General features: G+C 41.8%; 1 protein-coding gene across 1 annotated transcript in view; it reads left to right on the forward strand.

Annotated features, from left to right (window-relative positions):
* Positions 1-987: 987 nt before the first annotated feature.
* Positions 988-22758, forward strand: part of TTC12 (tetratricopeptide repeat domain 12) — a 52405-nt gene continuing 30634 nt past the window's right edge. The window contains exons 1-8 of the mRNA XM_011977020.1: positions 988-1076; positions 2689-2761; positions 9767-9930; positions 10482-10503; positions 11096-11173; positions 12050-12171; positions 16423-16482; positions 21755-21826. Coding sequence (XP_011832410.1) covers positions 2704-2761; positions 9767-9930; positions 10482-10503; positions 11096-11173; positions 12050-12171; positions 16423-16482; positions 21755-21826 — 576 coding nt within the window. The 5' untranslated portion in view covers positions 988-1076; positions 2689-2703. The remainder of the gene's footprint in view (positions 1077-2688; positions 2762-9766; positions 9931-10481; positions 10504-11095; positions 11174-12049; positions 12172-16422; positions 16483-21754; positions 21827-22758) is intronic.

The raw sequence follows: 22758 nt of genomic DNA on the forward strand, positions 1-22758 counted from the left end.
CAATACCAGCTCTTTCCCAAGCAAACCCGCTTCTTGCCTGGGGATTAGACTGCCTTTTCGGAACTAACAAATGAGCCACAAAATTATAAATTATGGTTTAGGGGTTAAGCAGCTAGAGGCTGCTAGATTCTAAACCTCCTCAAATTGCTCCTGGGGATAACATAAACTATTGTAAAACCTAAGATCATTGCTTAAGATATTTGACAGACACCGCACTCGATGGATCAGCTGGCACCACCCAGATGGATAAAATGGCTCATCTGGTCTTATGGCCCCCACCTAGGAACTGATTCAGCACAAGAGGACAGCTTTGACTCCCTGTGATTTCATCTCCTATCCTACCAGTCAGCACTCCTGACTCACTGACCCCTACCCACCAAATTATCCTTTAAAACTCTGATCCCTGAAAGCTAGAGAGACTGATTTGAGTAATAAGACTCCAGTATCCCTCACGGCCAGCTGTGTGTGAATTACTCTTTCTTTATTGCAATTCCCCTGTCTTGATAAATCAACTCTGTTTAGGCAGTGAGCAAGGTGAATCTGTTGGGCCATTACAGAACTTTAACCATGATCCGTATGAGAAAGTGCCATTTCTCCATTTCATAGATGAGAAAACTGAGGATAAAAAAGGTTACTCAAATAATTCTCCTAAGGATAAACGTGTAAATCTTCTAACTCACACATTTATCAATAAACAAAACCGGATTCACAACAACACTGGAGACTTTACATTTTGGGCAAGGATATTAAGCTAATGGGAGTGAGACACCCCCTCTTCAGGAGAAAAAAGGCGAGCAGCAGGCGCTGCTTTAGAGACCAGCACTTTGCTTCCTCCGTCTCCCCGCGCCAGGCATCGGACATCCCAACCTCGACTTTGGCGTTGAACTTGGCGCGCTCCGGAGCTAGAGCTCTAGGGTGGTGATCGCGGGTCCACGCCCGCCCCCGGTTCCGCCCCCGGTCCCGCCCCCCGGCCTTTGACCCCGCCCCTGGTCCCGCCCCGGGGTCCCTGGCTCCTGGCCCCGCCCCGGCCTAGGCCAGTAGCTGCGCCATTACCTGTCCTAAGCTGAGCGAGTCAGGTTGGTGTTGCGGGGTATCCCGGAATACTCCGTGAGAGCTGGTCCTGGACTGGCCTTCAGAGCCGAGCAGAGGACGCTGCTTTGGGCCCCAGAGCATGGGAAGGTCTCGGCTGCGGTCTGGGACCTGCTTGGAGGGCCCCGGGCCTGCGGACGCTGGGGAGCGGTTGCCGGGCAACAGTGCGGGCGGCCTGGCCTCTTTGCGCCCGGCGGGCAGCGCGCGTCTGGGGCGGGCTCGGCGCGGGGCTCGGGCACAGGCCCCCCGCTGCCGCAGCCCTACCCAGTGAAACACCGAGGGCGGCGTCGCTTCGCCGTCACCTAGCTCTGACCCTCTCACTCTAGCGTGGGGGTGACACTGGCCAGGCAGTGAGGACCCTGAGATCCATGCCCTGGGAGACAGGGGTTGTCTCCTGTCCCTGCACCCGCGTGCCTGCCTTCTAACCCTCATACCGTTGGGCAGGTTAATTCACTGGACTGGGCCTCTGTTCCGTGGGAGTTGAAAAGATTTGACCTGGAAGAAACCCTACCGATCATTCAGTTAAGCCGCAACCCCACCCCGTTTTATATAGGTAAGGGTGCTTCACAGTGAGCGCTCGTCGCGTGCCTGGTGCTTTACATCAGTCCCCAAAGTGTCCTCGTGGTTTCTCTCTAACCTTCCCATAGTATGGGTGAGGACTCTGAGGCTCGGAGAGGTTGTGACTTTAGCCAGAATCACACAGCTTGTAACTGGTGGAGATAAGGACACCCAGACTCAGATTAAATCACTCGCAGTTTGTTCGTGGCAGATTACGTGTTAGAATCATGTTACACTATTATGAAACCTGGCCGTAAATCAGAATCACCTGGAACGGGTTTAAAATCTACATTCGTGGCTGGGCACTGTCCCGGGTTTACTGACTCGAAATCTCGGGCTACGGCTGAGGAAACTGTATATTTAACAAGCTTTCTGATAATTTTTATGATCTGTGGATGAAGCACTAAGTACCGCTGGGTAGACCACGGAGCCTTCTCACACAAAAACAACTATAAAATAATGTCTAAGGTACCTAGAGCAGAAGAGACGCTGGTGAGCATGGTAACATCATGTTCTAATCCCTTCAGCCAATTTGTACCCTTTCTTCACTCTTCAGAAACAAGCCAAAGGTGTATTTTAAACAAGTATGGACATTTGGATGCAAATTGCCCCAAGTTTGTTACCTGTCACACATCCACATTTAAGTTTCTGACTAGACCGGCCTGTCATGATCAAAGTGAGGAGTTAGTGTATTTCTCTATCCTTGGCAACCTGTCATCTGCTCTCTCCTCATCTCCATGCCAGGTCCCTAAATCGCCGGGATTGATGTTAGCTTTGGAAGAACTATTTGCAGAGCGTTTTCTGCCCTGAAAGGAAGGCTGGAAGCTTTGTGGGAGCATTGCCGCACATAAATGAGTGCCTCTTGGCCTTAAATAGCAGTTGGAATGAAACGGATCACCCTACTGTTCTTCATTGACATTTATAAACAAAACTGCCATAAAAATAATCACTTGGCTCTTAGTTTTAGAATGCTAATAAGCCTGACCATTCTGTTTAGTGCTTTATTATTATTAATTTCATCATTTATGCTGCATCCCTTAGGGATTCCGGTTCACAATGGATGCTGATCAAGAGAAAGATCTGCGGAAATTTCTTAAAAATGTGGATGAAATCAGTAAGTACTAGTAAATCATAAATTAATTTTTGCTTTAGAGAGGTGGAGTAGATAAAGGGAAATGATTACTCTAAGTTCCTGGGTGACTTGACAGGTTTGTAACTCTCAGGGAAAGAATGTAATTGAAATTAAACAGAAGGGTATTGAGAGGCAAGTTATAGCCTCGGGGCCGTATTTTCTGGCTGTTAATTGGTATCAGAGAAACTGTTAACATTCTGATAGGAATTCAGGCTGATGGTTTTCCTCCATATTTTGTATCCTTCTTTGTGGAATCCAGTCAAAACGAGCTGCTGTTTCCTCACTGACAATGAACCTAGCTGTTCCCTTCAAGGGTCTAGAGCCTCATTGATCAGTGTGAGATTCCTCCCGTTTTAGAGTAGAGCCATTTCTGTTCTAGAGCTGCAGAGGCAAAATCAAATGGCTTTCCTTTAGAATCCATCACATTACATGGATGGCTTATGATCGTCATTCCCTTCTCTTCCTCTAGATGAGAAAATCCTTTCCCAAGCTCAGACAGGTTGGATCTCAAAGAATATGTACTGTGATCCCACAGATCACTTTCAGTAATTTCCAAACCTGTCAGTCCCTGTTCAGGGAGCTCGTTTGAGTATAGAAACAAACCAACCAACAGGCAAACAGACCTTCCATAGTAAATACAAGAAATATGTTGAAATTGCTGCTTCTAGCAGATTGCCTGGGTTTATAGAATCAACTGGTTTTAAAGCTAGTTTGGGTGGCATCATAAATGATACATGTATAATGCCTTGTGTGCCTCATGGGCCTGCTCATCCCTGAGTGCTGTTCCATGGAGCTCTGGCCTTGGCCCACTGCTGCCTTTCTCTTCAGCTGGTCTAAACATGTAGCTTTACCTGCCATCAGTATGTGGTGGCCATGACCCCCACATCTACGTGGATACTTAGCCTTCTTTTCCGAGCCTCTGCCTCTATGATCACTGTCGTACCTACTGTATCCCACAAATAACTTAAACTTAAATGTGTCCAAAATGGAGGCATCATCTCTTTCCCTCCCCTTTGCCCTCCCCCTCCCAAATAAAACCTGCTTCTCGTACCCTCCCCTTCATCCTGGTCTCAGTTGGTGACACCACCATCTAGAAATTTACAAGTATCTGGGACTCCTCCCACCTCATAACCCTGCATCCAATTAGCCATCTAGTTTGGTTGGAGAGCCATCCTCTCCAACCCTCCCTTTGTTCTGGTTCCTCTCACCCAGACTATTTCAACAACCCCCTGATTGTTTTTCCTATCTCCAGGTTTATACTCCCCACAGAGTAATGTATCTAAAATGCAAATCTGACCCAGACACTTCTCTGCTTGGATTCCTTTTGCAGTCACAATAAATCCCAAGCTCTCATCAGGACTTAAGTCCTCCCATGACCTTGTCCTTACCTCTCTCATATCTCCCTTCCTCACGCTTGAGCAACAACAAACTGCTGATAGTTTCCCCCACACATACTCTGTGTTTCACACTCTGCACTGGGTCTTTGCCATTCCCACTGCCTCTTCATCTTTTTTTTTTTAACCTGGCTAACTTTTATGGATACTCACAGTTCATTCAGGTATCATTTATACCAGTGCTGTCCAATAGAGCTTTCTGTGATGATGAAAATTTGCCATAATCCTCACCGTCCACTATGGTAGCCACTAGCCACATGATTATTGAGTATTTGAAATGTGGCTTATAGCTCCACTCTGTGTGGTTAGGATTCTGTGTGTTTATGGCTGCAGCCCAGGTTTGAAATGTGGCTTGTTTCAATTAATTTAAATTTATGTAGCCACATGTATATAGATTCTGTACATTTACTTCTTGGGCTCTTGCTATGTGTTGAGTGTTGGTAGGCCCTAGAGAATACAGTCAAAGAATTACCTCTTTTCATGGTTTCAATAGTCCAGTGAAGAAAACAGATATTAAACAGTAATTTCAAGTGTGCAATATGAGACACAGAGAGAATTATAAAGTGTAGGGATCTAACCCAGCTTTGGGAGGTTGTATTAGTCTGCTAGGGCTGCTGTAACAAAATAGGCTGGCTGGCTTAAATGACAAAACTTTATTTTCTTAGAGTTCTGGAGTTTAGAAATCTAAGACCAGGGTGTGAGCAGGTTTGGTTTCTTCTGAGGCCTCTCTCCTTGGCTTGCAGATGGGCACCTTCCCGCTGCGCCCTCACATAGTCATCTCTCTGTGCGTGGATGTATCTGGTGTTTCTCTTCTTATAAGGACACTAGTCATATTGGATTAGGGCAATAATTAATTACTTCTTTAAAGGCCCTGTCTACAAATACAGTCATACCAGGAGTTATAGCTTCAACATGTGAATTTGGCAGGGGGGATGCAATTTAGTCTATAACAGAAATCAAATTAAGTTTTCCTGAAGAAGTGAGATTTAGGCAAAATGTGAAGAATGAGTAGGAGTTGGTCACTGGGGAGATGACAGGGGAGCATTCTGGGTGGGAAGTAAGGAGGCAGGAAAGCTAAGAGTGAAGAAAGAGTGTGGTGCTTTTGAGGAAGTGAAAGAATAAAAAGCCCCATATAGCTGGAAAGAAGAGATCAAGGAGAGAAGAGTCCGATCTGAATATGGAGGGGCCATATTAGGAAAGACCTTGGAAACCATGGTAAGGAATTTGTGTTTACCCTGAAAGCAGTAAATCCATTCCAACTAAAAATTTATGTAGTGACTCTTCCCTTAAGGAGATGGAGCATCTCTACCCCTTAAATGTGAGATACATTTAGTGACTTGCTTCCGAAGAGTACAGTATGGAAAGAGAGGGAAGAAAGTAACTTTACAGTGGAAAAGGTTGACAAACACAATTTCAGACAGATGATCAAGGTTAACCTCCTGATAAATCACGCTGATTGCATGCATCCTTGATATGCCATAATGTGCCATGGTCTTTTTCCCCAAATCCTGTAACCCAGTCTAACCATGAGAAAAATACCAGATAAACCCAAATTGCAACGTATTCTATGAAATACCTGATCAGTACTACTAAAAACTATCATGGTCATCAAAATAAGGAAAGGGTGATAAATGGTCACAGCCTAGAGAAGCCTAAGGAGACATGACTAAATGTCATATAGTGTTCTGGAGGGGATCCTAGAATAGAAAAAGGACATTAGGGAGAAAAACAATGAAATTAGAATAACGTGTGGAGTTGAGTCAATAAAAAAAGTTAATTAAAAGACATGAAAGAAGAGCTAAATAAATGGAGACATATTTAATCATAGGAAGACTTATTTGTTAAAGATGTCGATTTTTAAAATGTTCTATACAGTAAATGCAACTTAAATCAAAACCCCCAAAGTAGTATGTACTAAAATTCAGCAAGCTGATTCCAAAGTTTACATGGAAGAGCAAAGGACCAGCAAGAGCCAAGAAAACTGCAGGGAAAAAAAAAAAAAAAAAAAGCAGGACAACTCTCCCTACCTGACATTGAAGATTTATTATAAAGCCATAGTAATCGATGCATGGAGGTTTTGATGCTGGAAAAGACAATCAGGGGAAAGGAATGCAGAGCCTGGAGCAGACTCGCACATATTACAGGGCTGATGAGACACATTGCTGGCAGGGACTTCTCAACAAATAATGCTCCTGCCCTACATGAAAGTCAACTCCAGGTGAATTACATACCTTAATGAGAAAAAAACTTTAAAACTTTTATAAAATACCATAAACTAGTGTATTTATAACCTTACTGACACAAAAGGCCTAAATTGTAAAGGAAACGATTGGTATATTTAACACATTAAGATTAAAAAGAAAATCTCTTCAACAAAATATTCCATAAAAACAAATGAAAAGACAAAGCATGCCCAAGGGGAAGATGCTTGGAAATACATGTAACCAGTCCAGAATATACAACTGATAAGGATAGGAGACGGGAATAGTGGGTAGGAGAGGGTGGTTCCCTGGCAAAGACCCCACCTTCAAGCCTGGAGTTCTGCAGCCCTAAGTGGGAACAGGCATTTCTGTTTTTGTGCCCAAAAAGTTGCCTTTTGGCCCGCCATGCTCCCCTATCCTGTGCCCATATAAACCCTGAACTGCAGGCTCCAGAAGCAGGCAAGCAGGTGAGGAGATGAGGACAGAAGCAGACAAATGGCAGAATGACACAGCAGAGCAAAGAGGAGGAATGTCTGAACGCTGAGAGGAGTTTGGCTGGGAGCAGTCAGAGGGCAGTTTGGCCCCTGGATGGCCAAGCTCCAGGGGAAGATCATCTTTCCATTCCATCCCCCCTTCCAGTTCCCCATCCATCCCACTGAAAGCCACCTCCACCACTCAATAAAACCCCACATTCATCCTTCAAGCCTGTGTGTGACCCGGTTCTTCCAGGGATGCTGGGCAAGAGCTCAGGATACAAAAAGCCTTGTGAAAAGGCAGAGGATCCATCGAGCTGGTTAACACTCAAGTCGTCTGCAGATGGCAGGGCTAAAAGGACACACTGTAACACGCTTCCAGTTGGGCTCCTGCACTTGTCTCCCCCTCCCCTCAGGGGTTTGAGTAGTGGTGGTGACTGAACAGGCAAGCCACACCTCTGTCGCATGTCCTGCGAGGGGAATCAGAGAACTCCCCTGTTTCACAATCAAATCAACCAGGCATGGTGGTGTGTACCTGTAGTCTTAGCTACTCAGGAAGCTGAAGCAGGAGTATCACTTGAGCCCAGGAGTTCAAATCCGGCCTGGACAACGTAGCCAGACTGTCTCTTAAAAAAAAAATTTTTTTTTGAAAAGAAATTATGTTAACTAATAAGAAAGAGACAATGACCCAATAGAAAATTGGCCAAGAATAGGAGTAGGCTCTTCATAGAAATCCAAATGGGTGCAAATCAGTAAGAGGATGCTCAATTCCAATCACATTCAGCAAAATACATATTAAAACATTAATGAAATACCATTCCCATTCATTACATTGACAGCAATTAAAAAGTTTAACCTAGCAAGTGATGACAAGAATGTAGAAGAATGGGAACTCCCTCTTGTACACTTTTGTAGGAGTAAAAATTGGTACAGCCACATCCTGAAGGATTTGTAACATATGTGCACAGGGAAATATGTAAATAAAGATATTCAATTCAGCATTTATTTACTTTAGAAAAAACTAAAATTAAAAACCACCTGGCGGTCAATAAGAGAATGGATTAACTATGGTATATATAATGGTTTAAATGAATCAACTGAACCATATGTATCAAGAACAAATGTCTAAAGCATCTTAAGAGAAAAAAGTAAGTTGCAAACGAATGCACATTTTATACAACTATTTTTAAAAATTGTTTAAATATTGCATACACAAATATTCTGATAGATTGCAAGAATGGTTACAAATTCCTTTCTTCCTATCAAGGGTGGAGCCTATTTCTCTACCCCTTGAATCTGGGTTGGTTGGCCATGTGCCTCACTTTGGCCAAAAGGATGTTTGCAAACATGACACACACAGGCTTGAAAAGTGCATGTGAATTGGGGCTTGCACTCATGCCGCTCATGAGAAGGTAAGACACACTTCCCCTCATTGCTCGCATTTCTCAAGCCAACAGCCAGCGGACTTTCTAAAGCAGAGCCACTTAGATGACTGACAGTTGACCATGGATATATGTGTGAGTCCAGCTGAAACTGGAAGAACTGGCCAGCTGAATCCAGCTCAGATTGTTGACTTAGAGAATTGTAAACTAAGCCACAAAAATGGTGGTGTGTTTCAAACCACTAAGTTTTGACGTGGTGTGTGATGCAGCAAAATCTAAATGATATAAATACTAAGCATTAAAACATGCTGGAGAAAAGATACCATTAACTTATAAATGGCATAGAAACAAAAATGTTATATTACTTTCTGTATGCTTGAAATATTGTACAATTAAAAAATTTCAAACTTCCTTGAAGAGTCAGTGGGAAATGAAGAAATTGGAACAAGAAAATGTCTTTAAGAAGTTTCATTGTGAAGGGGAGGAGACAGAGCATTAGGAGAGATTTAAAGTACATAAATACATTTAGGAAGAAGCTGGTCGAATGGAGTGGGTTGAAAATATTGTGCAATAGGATTATTAATTGGTGATGCAGGGTTCCTGATTATGCAAAACATGACGATGGACTCCTGGGCCCAGGATGAGGGACTAACCTCACTGAAGAATGGGCACTTTTTCCTGGTAGGAAGGAAGGATGGATGTAGGTATAGGCAGTTTCGTAGTTTTAGTGGCAGGAAGTTGATGGCATCTCTCTCCTCTCTGAATTGATAAGTAAGGTCATCTTTTTGAGATGGTCAGGTTCAGATTACAAACTGTTAAAAGTCATTGGGGGAATGATAGGATATCTTGCCTAGGATAACAAGGATTGCTAGGCATCACTGAAGGTCCAGTTGAGTTTGGACCAGTCCCCCAGGCATCTATCTGTCTCCTTCAGTACTTAGCATTCCTAATACAGACTGAGAGAATTGGGTAATTGGAATCATGTAGAGCTGGAATTTTATCTGTTAGGTGGGATAGTGGGGCAAGGGAGTTGAGTATGTGGGCAGGATGACTGCCAAGTGATTGACCATGGAATCTAAGCTGGATAGGCAGTACAGTGAAGACAGGTGAGGATAGGGTTAAGGGCTGTTGTTTTGTGATTTTGGAGCTGCCTATACTTACATGTTTGTCTCCCACACAAGTTCATAAACTCTTCAAAAATGGATCTTTTTTTATTCATCATTGTTATCTATAACATCAACATAATATCTAATAATGAGTTCTCCATAAATTATTGTTGAATTGAATAATGGCTTAAAACTCTGTTCCTTAAAGCTAATAGCTACACTCACCTGCAACTTTTTTCTAGGCAAAAAAAAAAAAATACATATATATATGTTAATTTTTTCTCATTGGTTCTGCTTGCTCTATTTTGCTTTTGATTGCGCTATTTTTTTTCTTTAAGATCTTTCCCATACATTTTATGCACCATCCTTTCTAGTGAATAGAGTCTTTTGAATATCTTGTTTGATTAAGTCACATCTGATTTCTTCTCTAGCCAATTTAATTCAGGAGATGAATTCTGATGACCCAGTTGTGCAACAGAATGCTGTCCTGGAGACAGAAAAGAGACTGCTGCTTATGGAGGAAGACCAGGAGGAGGATGAATGCAGGACCACCTTGAATAAGACTGTGATCAGTCCTCCACAAACTGCTGTGAAGGTTTCTTTTTCTATTGAGAAGTTATATAAGTACAGACAGTGAGAAGACCTACACCAAGGCAGTAGTTTCATCTCAAACTGTCCGGCGAGGCTGAAATGGTCTTTTGTTTCTTAGATTCATTAGATTTATTTTTTATAAGAAAGTATAAAATTCAATTTTTTTTCCTTTGATCTTTCTGGGTTATCTTTGAACAACCCTTTGAATCTATTTTAATGAAAACTTCGCCTCTCCACCCCCTGAGCTTGTGTGATATATTTAAGCTGTACTTTTAAGGTAATGTATTCTAACTCATTTCCAACTCATAAGCCACAGCTGAGGTCTCTTGACCTGGGCAGCCTTGTTTTGCAGACTCGGTCCCATAGCAATTGTGCCCATAACCAGATCTCCTGATTTAAAGCAAGCCCCCCGAATTCTGATCTCTTTAGTTTTGATGGTTAAAGGAAATGACCTCTTGTTTGTAATTGATTTGCCTTCTTGGTTTATATGCATATAAATTAGAGAGTGGCTTTTGAAATTTGTTTCTTTGTTTTTATGATAACCTACATCTACAGAGTGCCGAAGAAGTAAACTCAGGTAAGGATAGCATCTCTCTTCCCAATTTTTATTCTTTATATAGGACCAGTTTTGATTGAGTGTAGCTCCCAGACCTTTAAATTATTGCCTCTGGGCTTACAAACAACCTGTGAACAAAAACCTACTGATCATCCCATTCTGTTACTAGTGGTCAGCAGGAACGTCCCTGAGAGGTTTTTCTCTATTTTCTGTTGGTCAACCTTTTGTAAACTCAATTCCTTTATTCTGTATCATCCAATTTACCCTGTTCAAGGGATCCAGATAGTTTCTCTGTTGCTCAGCTCAGAAGCTCATTATGCTAAACAGAACAAAAAAATCTGTCTTCAAAGAAAAACTCTTTTAAAAGACATAATTCAAATTTGAAGCACAGTCATAGCCATCATGTATAATAATAAAGCACACAGATTACCATTTAATGTCAAATTAAGAAAATGTCATTTTAGTTGCCTCAGAATTGTGTGTGTGCGTGTGTGTGCGCCTGTGTGCATATGCATACGTGTGACTCTAAAGTAACTCTTCTGAATTTGAGCTAAATAACTGATTATAGTATTTGGATTTTTCTTTTTAATATCTGAAATTACCCTGCTGTCAGAGGCCTTCTTGGCATCTGTGGAGAAGGATGCAAAGGAACGAGCCAAGAGAAGAAGGGAAAACAAAGTCTTAGCAGATGGTAATTGTCAGTCCTTACGTTTCAATGGTGGGATGATTTGTGCTAGAAAGAGCACACGAAAGCCTGAATGCTGACATTTGAGGACATCTAGATTCCCAGTGGTGAGGTTTGTGATGGGCTCGAGGCAATGGGACTTGGCCAGAAGGAAATCATTGGTGGTCTCTTCTTTATTCCTGCTGCAACAAGCAGGGGGTAGGATATACCTACCTCCAGTGAAACCTCTTTCTAAAGCATCCCTGTGCTCTTAGCAGAGCAAAGTGAATCGTACTAAACAGTGCTCAGGAAGTAGTAGGGGGTGAGAGTGAGCTGCCACTGGTTAGACTAAGGCATAGATGAAGAAGTGGAAAAGAAGAATAAAACAGCTGTGAGAAAAGAGAGGAGAAATCAAGGAAAAGGAAGGGATGGGATTGTGTATGTTGTGGGGAGATATATATGATAGAAGAATGTTTTCAATTTATTTTATACCACCCAGGGCTGTGTGTGCTGCAGGTCTGAATGATTCCATCTTTGTTGGGAAAATTAATTATTTGACCCTCTTTATGAGACACCGAATGCACAGATTTGGTCTCTGTGGCAAACTTAGTATAGTTCTGAGCCTTGGTGCAGAAACGTTTACTTTTTCTGAGAATCTACATAGAAGACATCAGCTCCAATTTCCCTAACTCGAGATTAGAAGACATGGGTGGATTTGGAGGAAAAAAATATACTTGAAGAAGCTGGTCCTGAAATATCTGCAGAGAAAAACAAATGTTGAGTCCCTTTAGGATCAATAGAAGTGAAGACCTTCAAAGTAGAATTGAAAAATCGGGGGAATAAAGTCTGAGAGATTTTCTGATGTGTGGTGAGAGCTCACCTGTGTGACTTATATTCCCATAGCCCTAAAAGAAAAAGGGAATGAAGCATTTGCTGAAGGCAATTATGAAACAGCTATCCTGCACTATAGTGAGGGTTTGGAGAAGCTGAAGGACGTGAAAGTGCTGTACACCAACCGAGCCCAGGTCAGTGAGGCAAGCGTGTGTCCATGGGACTTTCTCAGGGAATAGTTACCACTAAACCTGGGAAAACAAAGATGAGACTAGATGGTGGACTGGGAAATGTTTATAAGAACTGGCTCTTGTTTTGGGTGTGGGAGGAGCTGACTTATACGTAGCATTTACCAGTTTCCATGATGCAAATATTCTCACCATGATCTAATTTGAAATCACTGCAGGAGGACTTGGGAAGAACTGCCCATTATCAGCTGTCTCCATAGTATAAGTCAGTTCTATCATATCACTGATGGTGACCATGCACTTGTCCTTGTGGATAAAGGAGAAAACTAGTGGAATGAAATGACCTATAGGACCTTAGAATTCTGCTACCAACAGATTTCTTCAGCCTCCTTTTTTGGTACTAGTCTTAACTCCTAGGGGATGCCCTCCTATTAGTTTCTCATTCGTTGTATCAGTCTCTCTTTAAGATTCTGCGACGGGGGTAAAGTGGATAGCCAGTGGTCCTAGAACCAATTTCTTGGAAATTTTGGGTTTCTTAAAGTTTTTATGCCTTAGTATGTGTCACAAATGAGCTCAGTTTCTTGGAACACCAGGTAAAAACCACCCAGATGTTTATTTACCACTTAATGAAGGGATGGGCTGATAGCTCTCAACTGAAACAAAACCATCACCTGTGACCTTGTGTTTGAAAAGTAGTTTAGTTTCTGTGTGGTAGAGTTCTCTGCCGGACAGGCCTGAAAATTTGGCAGATTCGTGGACATGATTACCCCATGGTCAGAATATGTCAGCAGGACCTGTGTGAGGTGGACTTGGCGATGCCTTGTCATTTGCAAGAGGGAGAGGCTGCAGCAGAGTCCTCATCAGCTCCAATTTCCCTAACTCGAGATTAAGAATGTCTGGCTCTGGGATGTTGAGAAAGAGGATTGGAAGCAAGAAACAGGACATTCAGAGGCCAGAATGTCTGGGAGTGATAGTGACTTAATGATAAATAAATCCAAGCAGTATCATCTCACTAGTTTAGCAATTTGGATAAGTTAAACTAGAGTTGAAGTGTCACTTAAACTATCCCAATTTTGGAGAAAACTAGTTATAAGGAAGTGAATCGGTAAAAAAGATGGCCAGAGGTTGATTTAACAGTACATTGCATTACCCGAACAAGATTATAAACTTTTTGAGGGCAAAAACTACCATATACTTTTTCCCTTAATGCTTTATTTATAGCAGATGTTCAATAAATCCTTTTTTAGTTACATAACATTGGAAGCACAATAAGTCCAATTAAGGGAGTTAAGTTTCTGTTGACAATTCAGAAGCGTCGCTTAAATGCAAGCAATTAATAGAATAATTATAGTTCCTTCTTATTTATTACCAAATTTGGTCTCTAAAAACATCTGCCTACTGATGCTTGTTCAGTTGTGTTACTCTGAAGTTATTTGAAAGCAATAAAATTGAATTGCTTTAAAAAAGTTATGTAATTCAGACATATCTAATTCAGACTGTCTATGCTCTGATTCATCTGAATTAGTTGTATTTTCACTGCACTCATTTTTAAGCAGCACTTTGATTAGTTCTGAAGAATCACATTAAGAATGAATGTGGATAAATATAAGGAAATGTAATGAAAAGGTTTGAGGGAGTGATTCCTCCCAGCTTTCCCAAGGAGAAAACTTACACAGAGACAAAAAAATGGAAAATGTACTCCCTGGTGTTACAAACCGTTTGAACCACTGAACTGTTTTTAAAATGCTTCCCCTGTATGCATGCAGTGTTAGAAAACACTTAATAAGGACCCTGTAAATTGTCTCTTGCTAGAGAGAAAACCTAACCTTTCATTGCCTTGTTTTTCCCCTGGAGTGAATGTTATGATCAATAGATTGCCGGTATAATTTAGATAAATCTGGAGTTTAATTGCTATTTGGAAAAAGTAGTTCTTTTTTAAAATGTGCAAAAGCGAAAGAGATTGAGGAAGTTATAGGGTGTTTAATCCAAGCCTTAAGAGAGAAAGAAAAAAAAAAAGTAAAAGGCCGTGTAGAGAAATTGTTGCAACCCATAAAGACTTCTTCAGAGTCTGCACGATTCCTGAATAATAGTGCCATGAAATCATGGCCACAGCTGTCTAGAATGATGCCAGCTTCCTTCTCACATCCCCTAATTTTCAAATGAAACCTGAGACCCTGGAGAAAAGGATGATGCTTTACAGAACAGATAGCTCAAAGAGTCATCTTCTCTAATTACTACAGAACGTGAGTTAATGAAAGCACCACTTGCAGCTTCCTTGCTATGGGAGCCAGGAGCGGCATGATTTCAATGCATTTGCTGGCTGTTGCCTGCTCTCTTCTCACTTGGGTTGGATACTTGGATTACCTGTGAGTTGCAACATTAACCCCACAATTGGCTTGTCCATGCAAATATCTCATCAGGTGTGTTGTTAAGAGTGTTGCAGTACCCTGGTACAGTTTTGATCATGAACAATCCTACGTGTAGTACTGGCTTTATTACTGGTGACTGATGGAACCCTGGAAAAGCCACTGCTCCTGGTGCTTGGCTATCCTTTTGTACAAATGGGATGATCGGTGCTGCTTCTTAGGGAGCTTTCCAGAAGAAGAGTGCTTCAAGGCTACTTAGTGCAATTTGATAAGACTTTATTGACCACTTACTGTGTCCAGTAATTAATAGAGAGGTTATAGTAGCCATTGTGCTTGTTTATAAATAGTCGTTCATTTGTTTATATTCCTCTAGTTCTCGATCTAAGTTCTCAATCAGTTCAGTTTGAATGGATCACGGAATTCTGAGTCAATTCTTGATTTTCAAGATTTTCCCCAATTCTAAGGGATTCTAAAAGAGTGCCCCAGGCATTTGATACTAAGGGTTCATGGTGATGCTCTTGACTCTCATATGTCTCTCTACTTCTTTCATTTTTTTTCTGCTGTGCTCGGAAGGACAGAAGCAGAGCTTTTTTATTATCTTTTGATAACAGCGTTATTGAGATATAATTCACATACCATACAGTTCACCCTTTTATAGTACACAATTTAATGGGATTTTAGTATAATCACAGAGTTGTGCGACCATCACAATTTTTGAACATTTCATCATCATCCCCCAAAAAACTTCATCTTTACCTGTCAACTCCCCAATCCTCCCATTGCTACTCTCAGCCCGAGATAATCACCAGTCTACTTTTTGTCTCTATACCTTTGTCCGTTCTGGACATTTTATATAAATGAAATCATACATTTGTCCTTCTGTGACTGGCTTCTTTCATTTATCATAATGTTTTTAAGATTCATCCATGTTATGGTATGTATCAACTCTTCATTTCTTTTTATTGCTGAAAATTTTCCGTTGTATGGATATACCATATTTTATGTATCCCTTCATCACTGATGGACATTTGGATTGTTGCCTTTTGACTATCTTGAATAATTCTGCTATGAACATTCATGTATAAGCATTTGTATGGATGTATGTTTATATTCTTCTTGGGATATACCTAGGAGTAAAATTACTGGGTCATATGGTAACATAACCTTCTGAAGAACTTCCGGACTATCTTCCAGAGGGGCTGTGCCATTTTAATTCCCACCAGCAGTGTATGAGGGCTCTAATTATCTGTCTTTTTTATTCCCTTTATCATTTGGTGGTTTTCTGAAACATTCACAGCAGGGTAGACTCCAGAATTCAGCTCTTCCTTCTTGGATGTAGCTAGTGAGCTGGGTATTTTCTGTGTCCCTCTAGATCTTTCCCTGCACTGTGCCCTGGAGGGCTGACCTGTGTGGACTGGCTCCTTGGCTTCCCAGCCTTCTAGCCTCCATTTGCAGTCAGCCAATAAAATAAGAAGGAAGGAGGAAAAGTGAGATTGGGTATTATTCTCCTGGCCTTTGGCTCTAGTGAAGGCCTCAGCTCATATCAGGCAGTTCTTTTCGCAGAGCTATCCTCTCCCATTGTGTTCATTGCTCCCTCCTTCTGCCCCTTCTATTACAGCGGTAGTAATGGCTGTCCACTGTTGCTAGCTCTCAGATTCTGTAGCATCCCTTGTCAGGTTCCCTAAGCCCTGCCTTCACCGTGGAAGAGGTCTCTGTATTCAACTCTCAGTTGCCCAGTGTAAGTGTGCCATGTGTTTCCTGGCAGGACCATGACTGATCTAGGTAGGGGATAGTTCTCGCTAACATTCTACTGTTCGAATGTTCTTTCTGCGTGAACTGAAAACTGCCTGATGCAGAGGTGTGTGAATATCAGCTGTTGGTTTCGTTACAGGCTTATATGAAACTTAAGAACTATGAGAAGGCGCTGGTGGATTGCGAATGGGCTCTCAAGGTAAGAGAGTATTTCTTTTCCCCCATGATGGTATTGGGCTGAAGTAGATAGAAGGCAGCTGCCAGTGTATCAAGATAGGAAAGGGTATAACCCTGTAGCCAGAGCTTCAGTTTCCTCATCTGTAGAATGGGATAGAATAGAATTGTTAGGAGGGTCATGACAATGCACAGAAAGCGCCTGGTTCCTAGAAAGCAATCCAGGGAGCTGCTGCTATTGAATTTTCAGTGTCTTATATTACTACAGCTCCTTCTTTACTCTTGTGTTATCAGACACTTTGTTCTATGTGTTAGTGGAAATGCCTCCTTCTCTCTTCCGGGGCCAGCCGTTGGAGCTGATTTCTGCAATGCTGCAATGCTGTTCTTCCTTGTCAGTTTGTGTTTTTTCCCTCCAGCCCTAATAATTTGAAAATATGGCATCCTCTATTTGTAGAGGAATAATCAGAAGAAAGAATTCCTATTTTTCAACTTTAGTCAGGCCTTGGGCAGATAAAATAATTCTACGCGTGGCATTTCCTCTGAAATCTGCCAAAATAGATGGTGAAAGATGCATAGACGTAAAGACTGTTGATGGAAATGTTAAGAGTTACTAAAAGAGGCCGGGCGTGGTGGCTCAAGCCTGTAATCCTAGCACTTTGGGAGGCCGAGACGGGCGGATCACGAGGTCAGGAGATCGAGACCATCCTGGCTAACACGGTGAAACCCCGTCTCTACTAAAAAATACAAAAAACTAGCCGGGCGAGGTGGCGGGCGCCTGTAGTCCCAGCTACTCGGGAGGCTGAGGCAGGAGAATAGCGTAAACCCGGGAGGCGGAGCTTGCAGTGAGCTGAGATCCGGCCACTGCGCTCCAGCCTGGGTGACAGAGCGAGACTCCGTCTCAAAAAAAAAAAAAAAAAAAAAAGAATTACTAAAAGAGAAATAACACAATCACTTTTTACGGACATGACCAAATATTTAAGTAACCCTTAATCCACATTCCCCTGAATTACTCTGTCACGGGAGTTTTAACTAAGTAACCAAAACTAGTGCTTCTCAGACTTCTGCACTTGCTGCTAACAGCAGAGGAGAATGGACATGAGCCCCTCGAGAGGGACTAGAAACAGAAAGCATGAAATTTCTTTTAAGATGTGTGTTTTATCTTAAAAACCTTGTTAATTTTGCACCGCACTTCATGAAGGTTATCTGTTTGTTTTGATATAACAGCATTATTTTCAGTAACTTAGAATCAAGTAAAATTGAGGTGCCAGGAGAGTGTGCCAAGTTTATCCTGTGGCTTCAATTCTTGGGTACAGTGCAGCTACCCTAGCCTAATGAGTATGTCCGAAAACAAGAGGACACTTTCCTAGCAGCATACTGGCCGTATCTGCTTTATTTCTTGTTGAGAGGGTAAGCAAAGGAAACAGGGATGAATGAGAAAGTCACCTCTGCTTATAATCATTCATAAAACACTAGGGATCCTCTTAACACTGACATCTGGAGTGTCCAATTTCTTTATCCCTTAGAAGATACAATGTGTGGCAAATTTTGTTCCATTGCATGAGTATAGTCTTTAAGTTATAAGGTTGGGGCCGAAGCTCATGACGTCAAGCTCTTCACAGCTCCATCATAGGTCCACTAACCTGCTTTGTTGCCTTGCCTGATAATGATTTCTTTTTCTACCATTATTCTGCAGGAGAAGAGAGAGGCAAGGATGTTTTCCTTGGTTTTTCCAGTAATAACAGCAAACAACATCATTTGCTGCATGCTCACAAAATTCTATTCTGTTCTGTTCAGTGTCACTATTTTCTCTATTTTTCTGACGAGGAAATCAAGCCTCAGTGATTGATTAAGTACTTTGTGCAGGATCATGAAGCTAGTGTCTGTCTAACTCTAAGCCCAAGCTCTTAACCTCTATAAAGGGCCTCTCCACTGCAACTTTGAACCCCATAATCCCTGGGTGTGGATGTCTTTCCCATCTGTGGAAGAAACATGATCTCCTCACAGGTTCACCAAGAGTATCTTTTCTGATCTAAAAAAGGCCAAAGGGGCAGACATACCATCATGCTGATTCAGGATAACACACTGGCCTGTTCCCAAATGTTAATTGAAGTACAATGTAATTAACAGTGAAACCGAGGCCAAGCAGGCCCAATGGAGCTGACATTAAAAAACGCTGACACTCAGCAGCCAATCTTGTTAAATGCCCAGCGAGGCTCCCAGTTGAAGAGGTTTGGGTAAACACTTGGAGAAATGAGAAAAAAAAAATGTACAAAGAGTTCTAAAAACTAATAATGATTTGTTTTATGTTACAGCTGTGAATTTAAAACTTTTGCTCTCTTTAAAATTAATGTATCAATAGCGAACGTCACTGGCACTCCATTACTAATAGTATTAGTACTTTCATGCCAACTTAATCTTTTTTGACACTTTTAAATTGGTAGAGACAAGCTTATGTGATGATATTTCAAGACTGATGTTTCTTGTCAAGGAAGATAAGGCAGCAAAGCTGGTTTCAATTAGGACCAGAATCATTTCTTTCTCAGCAGAACACTTCTTGCACAATGAAATATGTCTTCCTCTGAAGGCAGGATTCCTTTAAAGGGAAGCTGGGGTTCACCCAAGAACATTCTCGTGAGGGTTGGTACATGGTCAAAGGAGAATGGGCCTATTAGTGAGAAAAATCCATTAGCAGCCTTTTGCGTCATTGTCTTAGGAAGGCAAATTGACAACTATCCGCACTTCACGGTGACACACGGTAGGTCGGGGACAAGGCTTTAATGCTTGGGGCTCGGTTTCCCCCACCTGCCGTAACCCCGGTGCTCTGCCAGTGAATGTACTGTGAATATTTGGCTTTCATGAGCTGAAGTGCTAGAGTTTCCTCTTTTCTCTTTGACCATCCCTTTCCTGCTTCCTCAATTTTATCCTTTGTGAATTCATGAGGGATCACCCCTCTGCTCCCTGTCTTTTGTCTCTGTACAGTTACTCCTTTACAGCTCTCTTCTCTCATGGGCTCAACTCTTATCTCTGCAAATGGCTCTCAGACCTACTTCCCCAGTCTCCCCTTCCCCAGCTCCAGGGCTGCATGTCAGCTGCCTCCTGCAGGTGCCTTTTGATAGTCTTGATGTCATCTGAAACTCAGTATGTCTAGAAGCCAACTCTTCATCTTCTCACTCAGCCTTTCTCACTCCCTGCCCTAGCTGACCTCTTTCTGTTAATGACACACCACGTCTTTTAGGTATCTAGGCCCCTGGTTTTGACTTCACATCCTCCATCACCCTTATCACTGATAGTTAGTTGATGCTGGTCAGATCTTTCTGTGACATAGCTCTGGCATCTGCACTTCCTTTACCTTCCACTGTCACCAGGACTTCAGACATTAGCCCTTGTTCTAAGTGATAGTTCTGCTCTCCTTACTTATCTCTCATTGTTCAGCCCACCATACCTCTTGTTCAGCCTTTCCCTCCTCTGATCACATCTGCATGCCACCTTCCTACCAGCTTACCTCCACACTGCCATTGGTGACTCACCCTCCTCCAGTGTGGCTCAAGGTGGGATCTTCTCTCCACCCAGTACCTGCCCCTCGATCCCAGCTGGACTGTCCCCAAAGCCCCTTGTACTCTCAAGTTCTTGCCCAGCCCACTCTCCCTCCATCCTCCTCTCTTCACCTCTATGTGTCACTAAGACTCAGCCCATATCCCTCCACCTTTGCATGCCCTTTTAAAGACTGCATTTTGAAGCATATTTTCTTCCACTGATTTTTTTCAGTAGCTTTTTCTATAGCATTTATATGCTCTTTTCTGTAGCACCTTTCTGAAGGAGATTTGGTGTCATTTTTAAACCCTTGAGAGTTTAATGGCCAAATTTCAAATTACAGCTCTTCCACTTGTTATCTGTGTGACCTTGGGCCTCTCCAACCCCTAGTTTTCACATCTGTAAAACAGGGATAATAACTGTATCTGCTTCGTAGAGTTGTTTTAAAGCTTCTGTGAGATCATCCATATGAACCATAAAGCTTAGTGCCTGGCACATGGTTTGGGCTGAACAATCATGCACATTTATTTTTATTATGACTTCCATTCACTTAGCAGTGAATTGGGAAATGATATACACAAGAATGTATCTCTAAAAGCTTCTCCATCAATTATTGTTCTCTCTTTTATTATTGTTGTTATTCTTCTCTCTTATTATTACTGCTCTCTTTTATTAAATTTAGATTTTCTCTTTTGCTCTGAAATGAATTGCTGCTGATATAACTGCAGCAATAGCAGCTAATACTCTGTTACCCAGAGCCACACCAAGTGTTTTACATAATTTCTTTCTCGCAACAACTTGAGAGAAATACTATTATTGTCTTCATTTTCCAGGTGAGGAAAATGAGTGTCAGAAAAGTTAGGCGGCCTGGCCAACAACATGCCACTTTTGCTGAGTAGCAGAACAAGGATCCACCCAGGACATTTTAGACTCCTGAGCTTGAACTCTTAACCTCTTCATATCTAAACCTTTGAAGGGCATCTGATTTGGCACAATGTCTTGCATATAAAAGAAGTTCAATAAATGTTCATTAACTGGATGTCTTAGATTTTAGTGTATGTCTCTGTCAAATCATTCCCTGTGGAGTTATAATGACTAGGGTCAGGCAGGTGCAGGGCCCCCTGTGTAAATGGTCTAGTTTCAGCCATAAGTTTCAATCCTGCCTTTTGAAGGGGGCATCCCTACTAATCTTAAGTAATATGAACAGAAGGTCCCAGCACATATGTTGTGGTTTATTTGGGAGGAGGGACTTCCCAGGCCCACTAAGATGTAATGGTAACCTCAGCTGTTTTCTTAGAGTAAGTTCTCTTCTAGTAAACCAGTGACTCTCAAACTTAGCTGCATGTTTACCTCAACTAGAGAGCTTAAAAACTTATTGATGCCTTGGTCTTATCCCAGAGTATAATGTAATTGATGTGGGGTGCAGGGCCGGCAGGATTTTTACAAGCATCCTAGATGATTCTAATGTTCTGCCAGTGTTAAGAGCTCTTCTAAACTGAGGGTTTGCTTCCTGATTGCGTCTCATTAAATGGAAATGAAAAGTGGCAGGTATCATTAATTAATTTGGTGAAGAGCTTGCTGCTGCACCCAGGCTCCTTGCAGACCTCAATTAGTTTGGTCACAAATGCACAAAAAAGTTTTGTCGATTCTGGTAGTTACCCTGAGAATCAAAGCTTCGCCTTAACTCTTTTAGCTGTGTAGTGAGGGGAGTGGCAAATGACTTCACATCTTCTAAAACTTCTGATCAGTCATTCTCTTTTATGCAGTGTGATGAAAAATGCACAAAAGCATATTTTCACATGGGAAAAGCCAACCTGGCCCTGAAGAACTACAGTGTGGTAAGTTCTTAGAGGAATGTAATTCACATGTTTGATCACAGACTGATGCTCCCAGTTGTGCTAGAGGAGAACCATGATTCTCCAAGCTGATTAGGTATCAATCCATCCTTCAGTATTTTCCAAGGTAAAGCTCAAGATCGTAAAGTTGGGAAGAATTTTGGTTGTCAGTTCAGTTCCACCAGTTGTAGGACTTTCTTCTGCAACATCCTCTACCAGTGTCTGTTCAGTCTCTGGAGAGAAAATACATAAGCAAAAAGAGAAAACAAAATTTGCTGTAACCTCATCACCCAAAAGTAACCATGCAGATCAGTCAACCTGTCTATCTATCTATCTATCTATCCATCTATCCATACTAAGATATTTTATATCGTTAAAAGTAACTTTATTGAGATATAATTCACATACCACACAATTCATCTGTAGAATGTATAAAAACTATATGATTCAGTAGCTTTTAGTATATTCACAGAGTCAGGCAGCCATCACCACAATCAATTTTAAAAAATTTTCATCCCTTCCTGGACAAACCCTGTACCCATTAGCAGTCAGTCCCCTTCCCCCAGCCCCATCTCAACCTTAGGCAACCACCAGTCTTTCTGTCTCTATACATTTGCCTGTTCTGTAGATTCCATATAGAGTCATACGATCTGTGGTCTTTTGTAACTGAGGTCATTCACTTAGTATAATGTTTGCCTGGTACATTTATGTTGTAGTGTGTATCAGTTCTTCATTCCTTTTTATTGTTGAATAATATTCCATTGTTTGATACCATGTTTTATTTATTCATCAGTTAACGGACATTTGGATTGTTTCCACTTTTTGCCTGCTATGAATAACACTGCCATGAACATTCATGTGCAGGGTTTTCTTTTTTATGTTTACTGTCCTCTTGGGTATATATCTAGAAGTGGAATAGCAAGGCCGTATGGTAA

The sequence above is a fragment of the Mandrillus leucophaeus genome, unplaced genomic scaffold (assembly GCF_000951045.1).
Source record: "Mandrillus leucophaeus isolate KB7577 unplaced genomic scaffold, Mleu.le_1.0 Scaffold172, whole genome shotgun sequence".
In the NCBI taxonomy this organism is placed as follows: Eukaryota; Metazoa; Chordata; class Mammalia; order Primates; family Cercopithecidae; genus Mandrillus; species Mandrillus leucophaeus.